Below are 12,109 nucleotides of genomic sequence, written 5' to 3'. Positions count from 1 at the left end.
TACATGTATATTTATTATTTCAGCTTGCTGAACTACAGTAAAGTGGGGAAAAATATGAAACATTTCAGGAATCAGTGACCCTGTAAAATGTCTCTTCATTTGTAGTGACAGTTTACCGCTATTGTGACTCCTGTTCTAGATGCTGCGGACCAATAGCCAGTCTCTATTGCCCAAGCGGACACTGTTTGTGTGTCGCCATGGTGAGAGGATGGACGTGGTGTTTGGGAAACACTGGATCACCCAGTGCTTTGATGCCAAAGGTTAGGGTTCAGTGGTTTGTACCTAGTAGACTTTAGCCCTATTGGAGTTGGTTTAGTTTCACCTGTGGGAGGTACTTTAGGTAATTTAAGTGATTACTGACAGGGTCTATTATTTTTGTCCAGTATGAATCTGCACTATGTACTTTTTACAGTTTGACAGCAATAACTGTGGAGCAAATGGCCTTCTGTAATTGACTGGATACTGAGCTCTCTCAGTTAAGCTGGTAATATGCTTCACACAACGCAAGAACTAATCCATATCGAACTACTGCCAAACACACTGTCTTAACTTTACAACCCAGCCCGAGTAAATGGTTGAGAGACTCTTCCAAAGCATCCATTGTTTCATTATTCAAGAAGTGTGCAGTGAATAGCAGCAGTTAAAGCCTCCTTTTTTCCAACATCCACCCTGTCTTAATTTAATCCCATGTGAATATGTTTAAATACATTATTTTGCTTCAAAACAACTTCAGTTTACTGCCTGTTTAACAGGGTTCCTGTTCCAAATCACCTCATGCTTATGTAATAATATAGCCTGATAATAGACAGGAATGCCTGTGCATCGTATTATTATTGTTAGAGTTTGTGGCGCCTGTTGCATAATGCTGATGTAAACATCCTGGTAATTACCTTTCCGTCTAGGCTATCTGTATGAATTTGGGGAAACTATACATATTTTGTCCCATACAAATCGGTTGCTTATATCTCTTATACTTCCAATTACACAACCTCTGTGCTGAGACTAATCCATGTCCAATTCTGCTTAAGAAAACTTTTCAGTATGGCTGTTTTCTGTGTATTGATATGTTATGTGATATGTGTGGGTTGCAGGGCGTTATATGCGAACCAACCTCAACATGCCATGTAGTCTTCCAGCAAGAAGTGGTGGATACAGGGAGTATGATAAGGACTGTCCCATCACTGTGTTTGGAGCCACACAGGCTCGCCTAGTCGGTCAGTAATACACAAAAACATTCAGTGCCAGTCTAAAAAAACAAACACACTATGAATATTTGCACTTACATATGGCAGTTGCTACTGTGTAAATTGTGTGTAGTACGTAAGCTCACGGAACAAAAACTTAGTCGCATGTATCATTTCTTTTCTAACACTTGGTTCTGTGTACTCTTGGCTTAATAACACAGCCAGTCCTAGGTAATCCCCAAATAATGATAACACCAGTCTCTTCAGATAGTTTCTGTCCAAGTTAGCCCGTTTCCACAAACTGTGCACAGTTTAGTCAGTTTGTATGCACCTATTTCAGCGTTTCACCTGCTGTTCCAAATTGAGAATAGGTATTAAGATCTGGTGATTTTGCTGGTCAGTCAAAATTTGCTGATTGGTTTGCTAAATTGAGGCATAAAAGATTTTGACCCTTTTCAGTTTCCATTGTTTAAGTGCTGTGTGAATACACGCAACCATGATTTATCAAGGGGAACGTGAACTGGATTCATTGGGTGCATATATTTGAGATGTGCCCTCAGGTTGCTAGTGCTGTAATGGTAAGCTAACTGTAGCTTACAAAGCTTGCATACAACTTTATCTTGAGGTTTCACAATTTTCCCATGTACTGACCTTTAAGTGCTGCTCTGAGGTATTTCCAAATAGGGCTTTTTGGATTGCATGGAATGCAAATCACTCTCTCTGTGGCCGAGTTAGGTTGTGAACTCTGCCATCATTACCACACAGTTGTTGAATAATTTGCTCGTTTCAGCTTTACCTATATTTCATTTTCAATCATGAAAGTGACGTCCTGTGACTTGTCTGTTACGCAGTGCCATCAGTGTAGCGGCGCAGGCCTATGCGAGAACTCGCAAGGCTAACAGCAGCAGAAAAAACCTGCTTTTTTCACAATCAAATATTTCCTTTTTTTTTAATTCAGTTATATAATTGAATTTAAAATCTTCATTGACAACCCTAGTGTTCCATCACTGTTGAACCAGTAACATAGACACCTTTCAGTTGTCATCCTGGAATGTGGGAATGTTAGTGTTGTTCTGCTTGGATATGAAGCACAAAGTCAGTGGAAGAGAGGGCTAAGATGGACAGGAACAATTCCAAGAGGCTGGGGTAATCCTTACCTGACGGCACTGATGCTGTTGTATTACAGAAGAAATGATGGATGTGACCAATGTTTTCCAGGGAGCGTATTAGTTTGAATTAATTATTTAACAAGATTTAACAATCCAGTTCAAGCTCAAGATTGGAACATCTTTTAATTGTAAACACAGATTAAATAAAAATGTTTGTGCTACTTTGTTTATTGCAGGTGAGGCCCTATTTGACAGTCATACGGTGATAGACTTTGTGTACTGCTCTCCATCCCTACGGTGTGTGCAGACAGCCCATAATATCCTCCGAGGTGCAGTCACCATTATCTCTCTTCTCTTCCTCTCCAAACTCTATTTAGCCCTCTGACCTCCACTTACAATGACTAAGCGCTTTGAGTCCCCGCCCCACCCCACCCCCTTTGCTTTTATTAGGTTCTGGTATACCATTCGTTCTTATCTCCTCTCTCTCTCTCTCTCTCTCTCTCTCTCTCTCTCTTTCTCTCTCTCTCTCTCTTTCTCTCATTCTCTCTCACTATCTTTCTTTCTCTCTCTCTCTCTCTCTCTCTCTCTCTCTCTCTTTCTCTCATTCTCTCTCACTATCTTTCTTTCTCTGCCTTTCCCCCCTTTCTCTCTTTCTCTCTCTCTCTCTTTCTCTCATTCTCTCTCTCATTCTCTCTCACTATCTTTCTTTCTCTGCCTGTCACTCTCTCCAAGTTCTTTACCAAGCTTTGATAAAGAATTTAAGAACATCATAGAACCCATTATATTATTAGAACCCAGAATGCATTGTGTAAATTTCCGTGTAGATATTTGAACCGTGTTTTAACTGGTTTATATATACAGGTTGGTTTTTAAATGTTAATAATATTAACAATAATCATAATAATAATAGGCTTGCATCTCTGTTGCAGTCACTCACAGTCCTTCTCTCTCTCTCTCTCTCTCTCTTTCTCTCTCTCTATCTATCTCTCTTTCTGTCTCTCTTTTTCTCAGGTCTTCAGCAGGATGGGAAGACTAAGATTCGAGTTGAACCGGGTCTCTTTGAGTGGACCAAGTGGGTGTCAGGCACTTCCTTACCTGCCTGGATCCCACCCACCGAGCTGGCTGCTGCTAACTTTAGTGTGGACACAACTTACAGGTTCTTTTTCCATTTCAAAACATTAATCACTCAATCTACTGCTCCTATTTTTTGAAACAAAAAAATCTGAGAAAAGCTGAGATGAACTTGATATGACGAGTTTCTCTCCATAATGTTTGTAACATGCAGAACTGTACAAAAGCAATAGAACACTCAAGATTGTGCGTCATGGAATAACATTATGACCGAATCACAGCTGTGATGTTAGTTGTGATAACACAATGCGATAACATTGGTAGCACACTATTTAATCAGCACTCAGACTGTGTGGTTAGAACTAACGGTTGTAAAATTAATTTATTGATATCTTAAAATGATCTAGTTTTGGATGGCATTATTTATGTTATGACGTTGTGAGAGAACTGTTGTGTGTGTGTGTGTTCTGTTGGCCTTTCTCAGAGAACATTCTCAGAGTGAGAGTGCTGATCTAGGGTCAGCCTTGGCCTCTTGTGTCCAAATACATGTGACTGAAAGGGCAGAGAGTGTTGATTCTAAGTTAGCTGAGGAATATGGGACAGTTTCAGCAGATGCAGTCTGGAGCATAAATGGCCATGTCTCTTCTGTCCAGACCTCATATTCCCATCAGCAAGCTGACTATGTCGGAGTCCTATGACACCTACATCAGCCGCAGCTTCCAAGTAACACGGGAAATCCTTACTGAGTGCAAAAGCCTGGGTGAGTAGCACTGCTGTGAGGGTTTGACTTGCAAACATTAACACCATTTAAAAGATCCCGAACACTCATCCCACCTCCCCATTACTTTGGCCTGAAGAATGAATTCATTTATAATGAATATTCACCCGTAGTTTTGGTTTATTTTTCTGTGTTTGTGGGTGAAGCATGGATAGGTCTGATGTAACTTTCCACAGACAGCATTTACTACTCTATCAGTTGGTTTTCCATATGAGGATTAAGTCTAAGCTTGGACTAACTTGCAATGTCAGTGGTGATTCACCATTGAAAATCCTTTTTACTCTAAGCTATGGCCTAATCTAAAGTGTAGAGCATGACTATTCTTTTGCTAAATACCAAAAGAAGAAAGTAAATTTGGCACCATATTGCTATTGTCTGCTAACTGTGTGGTTTTGTTAACAGGAAACACAGTATTGATTGTGGCACATGCTTCCTCTTTGGAGGCGTGTACTCGCCAAATGCAGGGTCTCAGCCCCCAGAACTCCAAAGACTTTGTACAAGTAGTACGAAAGGTCTGTGTTTATACTTTTTTTTTTTCTTTTTAATCAGATCAAGCACTGTAGGGGTAGAATTAGTTTTACAAGAAGAGGGTCTGTATTATTATTTGTAAGGGATTTGACTGGCCGATTCATACGGGTTAAGGTCAGAGGGGAACCTTTAGGGCCTTGTATCACTCATCATATTTTTGCCCTAATTGCTTACCCCTATTTCTCGGTACATCCGGGTCTATTAATATCTCTCTTTCACTCTCTTTCTCTCCAGATTCCATATTTGGGTTTCTGTGCCTGTGAAGAGATGGGTGAGACAGGGGTGTGGCAGCTTGTGGACCCGCCCATCCTGCCCCTCACGCATGGGCCCAATCACAGCTTCAACTGGAGGGAAACTTTACTGCAGGACTGAGGTGCTTCGCCTCCTTTGGTTTAGTCCTTTGGCTCCGCCTTCTATGCTCCTCCTCTAAGGGCAGCTGAGAATTGTGCTGTCAACTACGCTCTTCTTCCACACCATTGCAAGCGTGCAGCATTCCATCATGAGCAGACCAAAACACAGGCCAGGCTTCCACAGAGCAGTCCCTACGCTGCTGCAGTACACCGTGCCGGCTCTATACATCTTTTTATCTATGGCAGCAATGATATGTGTAATGTCCGTGTCCGTAAATGTGCTCATATGTCTATCCCCCCTATTAGAGTGCAAGCTTATTGGTTAGCAGTCACGGATCAAGGTCAAAGATTGCTTTGAAGAGTTGTGGCAAATTGGAAAGAAAGGAAACAAAAAGGCTCCACAGCAACACATTCTGAGCATAACATGAATCCATCAAGTCAGCTGCATTCAAATAAGGCAGAATTCACCGTACATGTACAGGTGTGGAGCTTAAAGTGGACGATGACCCACTCAGGTTTCATGTCTCTGTAAGGAGGCCATGTTGCACTGGCCACGTCACATGTTCAAAAGTGCTGAGTCATCAAAAAAAGGCTTCCAAGACTGTTGCCTGGTGGCCCGAGTCTTCTCGGCCTTGATGTTTCTCATCAAATGAAGCAGTGAGGTCAATTTGGCTGCCACCAAACACACTGTGAGATAGCATTTTGAAACATCTCCAGACAACAAAGCACAAGAGATGAACCCTAACGCAGACAATCAGAAAGGACAAGCCAGGACCACTAGGAAGTAGCCGATGCTTTTTGGACAGCTGATTGTCTCCGTGCTGTGCTGCAACTTTTCACCTAGTTCGCCTCAGGATGATGGTTGGTAAAGGGCTTATTTTAGCAATTCATGCTAATGGGGGGATAAAAAATAATCATTGTTGCATGCTAAGTATTTTCCACAAAACGAAAGCTGTTTATCGACTATCTCTGCTGAAAAGATCACATTGTTTAGGTTCCACATGGTTTATAAACGCTTAGCGGGCCCTTTACAAGCCACAGGTCAATCAGCAAGCCTTATTTTTTTGCATAGCGGAAATCAACCAAACAGAGAAACTTGGAGATTAGTCTACAAACATGTACATGCCTGTTCATAGTAGCACAGTTCAAACTATTTGGTTCTTTTCATTCCTGAATAGAAAAAATATGTAACTTCTTCTATTTATGTTATTCATAGCATAACTTGCTAAGAATTTTTCTGGTGCTTCGTATAAAGTATTTTTTGGTTTTGCTCTGTTAAGAAAACAGAGGAATCAAGCTGTAGCAAATCTGAACATGCAGTTATTGTTTTTTCCTCTATTCTCGCACGCACTATACATATCGGCCATTGTGAGCCACTCCTTTTCCAGATCTGTTCAGATGTGTTTTCCTCAGTTGATCCAAACTACAGAAAGAGGCTTAATGTAGTTGGGTGATGTAGTTTTTGGGTCTTATGCTAGTGTATGTGTGCACATCAGGTTCAGTAACATGCCAAGAATATAGAAACTAGGGTTATAGCATTTGAATTTCTTTTCTTCTTCTTTTTTGGTAAATCTGTCAGTGTTGTACCTTGTGGCAACTTTTTTTGGAGGATTTATGCATACTTTGTCATAATAATAATAATAATGATAAGTAAAAGCATGCCTTTTTATTTGCTTGTAATTATTTTACCCTGATGGGGCCTCTCAGTCATGTAGTGCCCCATTTTCTTTCTCTTTGTCTTCTAAGCTATGTTGGCTTCCCAGTTATGTCATATAATTGTTGTATTCATGCTGGGCCCACAAATGCGTTCTTTCAGACCTGCTGTTGTGAGGTTGGACAAGCTTTTTACGTTTCCATTTAACCTAACGAGAAGTTGTTGTTTTGTTTGTTTGTTTGTTTGTTTGTTTTAACACTTATTTGTGGACAGCTATGGTGTTTGTTTACACATGTACACATGCCTTGAGTTGCCACCTAACATCAAGTTTCTAGTTTGAAGTGCCACACCAGGGGTCGGCAACCCAAATGTTAAGAAGGGCCATTTTGTCCTTTCAATAAAAATCAAACCACCGACACAAAACACAGACTTACTTTACTCTGCTTTAAGCTTTAGCTCAGCTAGCTGCTTTTCTCGCATCTCCAGCGATCTCCAATCTTGTTAAATGTCTCTTAACGATTTACTTTTTACAAGGCTGAAGTCAGCGTCTCGTTTGCCAGCCTCTTGATCCAATTTTCCCGTTCCACCTTGCCAGAATGTAACTGGTGCACGATTTAAGGTGGAACGGGAAAATTCGAACAAGCTGGTGAATGAGGAGCTGACTTCAGCCTCGCGACTCTTTAGCGTTTGACAGTTTTTTGTTGCAGATTAAACGTATCAGGAAACCAGATGGAGTGATTCTAAATGCAAATAAATCCATTAGTCTCCAAATTATCGATGTTTGTCTTAAATCTTTCTCTTTGCTGTTTCGTTAGCTACTAGCTAGGCGAGACTGTTGTCTGCGTTGCTGTGTGCCCAGCCGTCTGCACGCCAACCTTCAGGGTTTAAGGATGAATTAGCAGTTATACAATAACTCCAGCATTTCAGACCATTTATTGTTAAAACTGTTAGAACGATCAGCAGAGCTTTATTTTACTGTGAAAGAGGATTATTTTATATTTACTTTAAAATCTAACCCTGCTGTGGAGCCACAACAGGGCGGTTAAAAAAGCTGCACGCGGCTCTGGAGCCGCTTATTGCTGACCCCTGTGTTACACAAGCAAACTGAACTAAGCTGTTGTAGCAATTCAGGTTGGAAAATGAAAAATTAATATGGCACCATGCTAAATTTAACCCAATTACATGACAAAAATGCATGTCAGAGTTTCTTTGCAAATGTTTTGCCCACCAAGCAGCAGTTGCTGCGAAAGAACACATTTGTGGGCAGAGCATGAACAGGTCGAACTTCCTGCTGTTTTAGTTTACCATTATCTTAAAGCGTCTTAATGTTCACCGTTTTAGTTTTGAAAACTTGCTTCTTGTGAGGTTGTGTGTCTGAGTGAGTGCGCAGGTGATTGAGAGAGTTAATTCTGTGCGAGATGGAAATACCAGTTGCCAAACGCATCTACTATATAGAGATCATTGTTCTTCCAAAATAGCTGCATATGAACTCGCCCGTCATGCGCTCCAGAAAACAAGGCCAAGAAGAGTTGCCGGAATTTCTGATGGCAGCTGTGCTTGCCTCGATGATGACGTCATTTTTAAGCATCGACTCGGCCGTGCTAAGTGTGCAGTTGTTCCAAAAGTGTCTTGTCTTCGCTTAAAGGAGGCAGAGGGAGAGAGCAAGAGTGAGTCTGAGATTCCTGAGATGCTGTCAAGTTTCTGTGAGCTTCAGGCTGAAAGAATCTACATCGGTTGTCCTCAAACTCCACTGTCTCACGTCACTTTCACAAGAGAATGGAAAAAGTAAGGTTCTGATAAGTTCAAACTATGTGATGGGGACAGAATACTAGTACTGCGATTCTATTGCAATATGCTTTAAGTTATTACTTTTCTTTTGCCATTCTTTTTAAATACCGTTATATAATTACGACTTCACAGACATTGTTAATGATGTAGCGAATTACCTTTTACATTTGATTTGAATTGTTTTGACAGGTTTGAGTCTGCACTTCCAACCTTCTTAGCCAAATTAAAGCTGTGAAAAATGTGGCAAAAACAGAACAATAATTCTTCTTTTCAATAAAACAAGATGGACAGAACAGAAACCCCCCAATTCCCACCAGTTTTGACCCAAAACACTTCCAGTAGAAGCCATTGGGTGGATACTGAAGTACCTGTCCCATTGACTTGTATTAGAAGTGATTTCCAAGTTAACCAGTTTTCTTTCACTAGTGCAGGGAAACACGTCAAGATTATTGTCCATATTAATGGACACCATGGTACAGAAGTGGCAGACAGATTAGGTTGAAAAACGAGTGCAGGAATGAACAAGCAGGATGGCAGAGATTGCAGATAGGAACACGAACCAAGTTAGCATTGTCTGCACTGAGACGTGTGCTACATTTTGTATAACCTTGTGAACTTTTGCTTGACCTCTCTGTAAGCCATATTCATATTCCTCGTTAGAGTCCAGGTCATTGAAGTTAAAGAGGACAGCACATGTATCAGTGATGTTCCTACTTGGGGTCATTATTAAAATTCAGCTTTTGAAGAGTCCTATTGCTCTCGTTCATGCCAACTCTGCATGCATGAAGAAGATACCGACTTCACTTCTTAAAGGTAAACTCTACTTGAAACAAGTACACACAAAGTATAATGGAAATGATGTATATGTATTTAAATTATTACGTTGATTTTTATGCATTCCAATAAGTGTTCCAGAAGAATGTGCTCTATTTTGTTGCAAAGGCGATCCTGTAATTATGATTGTTGACATATTTTACGACATATTTTAACTGCTTAAAAGATGATAATTATGTTTGAAAATAAATGTTTTATCACCATGAGTTGTGTCAGTCTGGTTTGATATTTGGGGGAAAAATGACTAAGCAGGATTTGTCAAGTCAATTCAAGTCAAAGTTTATTTATATAGCGCTCTTTACGACAGAGCAACTTTACAGAAAAATCCGGGTCCAGGCCCCCATGAGCAAGCCGATGGCAACAGTGGCAAGGAAAACTCCGTAAGAGTGAGATGAGCCAAGACTCAAAAGGGGAACCCGTCCTCCTCTGGTCGATAGATGTTCTTCCTTAAGGTCAAGTCAAGCTCAGAGCTTGTTTACACCTTTCAGTAATATGAGTTTCATGTCTGGATCATATGTGGATGTATTTTGGCTGGATTCCATTTACACCATAATCATATAATTATACCACAATCTTATCCACAATGGTCAGATGTAGCTGCAGGTTTTCATTCCAAGCAAGCTGGAGCTCACCTGATTCCACTTGTTGAATCAGTTGGTCTCAGTCCTCAAACCACTGATCATGTGAGCTCCTGCTGTGTTGGAATGAAAAAGGGTAGCCACACGGGCCCTTTGCAGATTGGACACCCCAATTTACACTGTTCTAATTTTTCCCTGCAAGTTACCACACTTCAATCAAACGTTCAATACTATATTTCATGTCTCTTAAGTGATATATATAATGATGTTCTTAAAATAATCATTGACATCTAAGAAGGTAAAAAAGGTCAATTTTGACTTTAATGCTCTGTCAACTCGACTCAAACAAACGTTGTTAAAGAAGTTCTATACATTGCACACAACTGCAAACAGCTACAGTGAAAAGCACTTAGCCACAAAAGTTTTTATCAGCTGGAAAATTCATGAGGCCCTCTTTAGTTTGCTGTGCTTGCAGCTCTAACAGCGGCCACTAGGTGGCAGTGCATCTCTAAGAACAGTGGCTTCTGCTAATGCTTCCAACGTTGTCTCAATTCACTTGGATGTTTGTATCTGATCCCTCCATTTAGTAGGGCGGGTGAGCTCTTGTCCTGCTGGGCTACATTACTGCACAGTTTAGTGACTGTCCTGCTCTAGCATATTACTAAAGCCACCAAAGAAGCTTCTTATCATTTGAAAAAAGTTCAGCCTTTTCTGTCTCGCAGAAACTTGTTCATGCACTTGTCACAAGCAGAGTTGATAACTGTGATGCTCTTCTTACTGGGAATCCTTAGGAAACAATACATCATCTTTAACTCATACAAAATGCAGCAGCACAGATCCCAACTAAAACAAACAAACCAAAAGATCTTATTGCCACCGTTTTGCACTGGCTACCTGTATCTTTTAGGATAGTTTTTCAAATGCATTAGTTTTTAAAACTCTAAATGGCCTTTAAGCACCTGTGTAACTCACAGAATGTCTGTTTATGTTTCAGCACATGATCTAAGATCTGCAGATCCTGGCCTTCTGCAAATACCCTCCGTAACATACAGAAAACATGGAGAGGCCTGTTTCGGTTATTATCCTTCTAAACTGTGGAGCTCAGTTTCACCTTTTATTAGAGTCAAGCTCAGCGCTCACTTTTAAGAAGCATTTAATTTACCTTTCAATTAAATGTATGTCTTGTTTTGCTTATCTTTTTAAATTGATTAGTCATCACTTCATATGATTTAAATCAACACTAAACTCTCATTTATATCATTTTTTGCCTTATTGCTGTTACTGAACAGTATCTATAATAGATGAAAACCAAACTCAACTTTAATTTTCTTGTAGTGATTTTAAACTTTATCACTTGACTTTTAGCTGCCACCACTATCAAAAGTGCTCTATAAGAAAAGTTATTATTATTTTTCATTCATTATCTAAGCCACTTATCCTCCTGAGTGCTGGCACCCATCCCAGTGCTCACTGGGCGGAAGGCTGGATAAACCCTGGACAGGTCACCAGTCCATCACAGGGCAGACACACAGACATATACATTCACACACACACTCACACCTAGGGGCAATTTAGCATTGCCAACTCACCTGACTGCATGTCTTTGGACTGTGGGAGGAAGCCAGAGCACCCAGAGGAAACCCACGCAGACATAGGGAGAATGCGCAAGCTCCATACTGAAAGGACCCTGGCCTGAGAATCGAACCCAGGCCCTTCTTGCTGTGAGGCAACAGCCCTAATAATAATATCATCATCATCATTATCATCATCAGCAGCAGCAGCACTACTAAACTTGCCAATTACGGGAAGGCTTCACTAAAAAATCTTCAAGTTTGTATGGAACCTATTCCATCAAAAGAAAAAGGCCACACAGTTAATCATAATAATGAGGAATTTTATCACAATTATGACTTTCTATCTCATAATAATGAAAATATTGTCTCATAATTAATATACTAAGTCATAATTATAATACAGTAAGTCCTAATTATGAGATAGAGTGGGGTCCAAAAGAATAACAATAATATTAATCTTTATAACACTTTTCATGCCAGTGGCAGCTGAAAGTGTTATACAGACAGACACTCTGTGATGTCGGCAGGAGCTTTAAGCTCATTTAGAGCCTTAAAAACTAGTAGCAGAACTTTAAAATCTGTCCTAAGAGATTCAGATAGCCAGTGCAGTTCTTTTACAACAGGAGTGATATGATCTCTTTGTTATGATGTGTGCTGCTGC

The 12,109-nt window shown here is 40.3% G+C and overlaps 1 protein-coding gene across 1 annotated transcript in view; it reads left to right on the top strand.

The window, feature by feature from the left end:
- The window catches only part of ubash3ba (ubiquitin associated and SH3 domain containing Ba), a 48,616-nt gene extending 42,195 nt beyond the window's left edge, over positions 1-6,421 (top strand). Inside the window, exons 8-14 of the mRNA XM_036580491.1 lie at positions 140-260; positions 1,092-1,214; positions 2,530-2,622; positions 3,305-3,449; positions 4,018-4,124; positions 4,545-4,654; positions 4,905-6,421. Of these exons, the coding sequence (XP_036436384.1) occupies positions 140-260; positions 1,092-1,214; positions 2,530-2,622; positions 3,305-3,449; positions 4,018-4,124; positions 4,545-4,654; positions 4,905-5,042 (837 nt within the window). The 3' untranslated portion in view covers positions 5,043-6,421. The remainder of the gene's footprint in view (positions 1-139; positions 261-1,091; positions 1,215-2,529; positions 2,623-3,304; positions 3,450-4,017; positions 4,125-4,544; positions 4,655-4,904) is intronic.
- Positions 6,422-12,109: the final 5,688 nt, after the last annotated feature.

The sequence above is a fragment of the Colossoma macropomum genome, unplaced genomic scaffold (assembly GCF_904425465.1).
Source record: "Colossoma macropomum unplaced genomic scaffold, Colossoma_macropomum, whole genome shotgun sequence".
NCBI lineage: Eukaryota > Metazoa > Chordata > Actinopteri > Characiformes > Serrasalmidae > Colossoma > Colossoma macropomum.
This window is presented reverse-complemented; position numbering and strand designations above follow the sequence as displayed.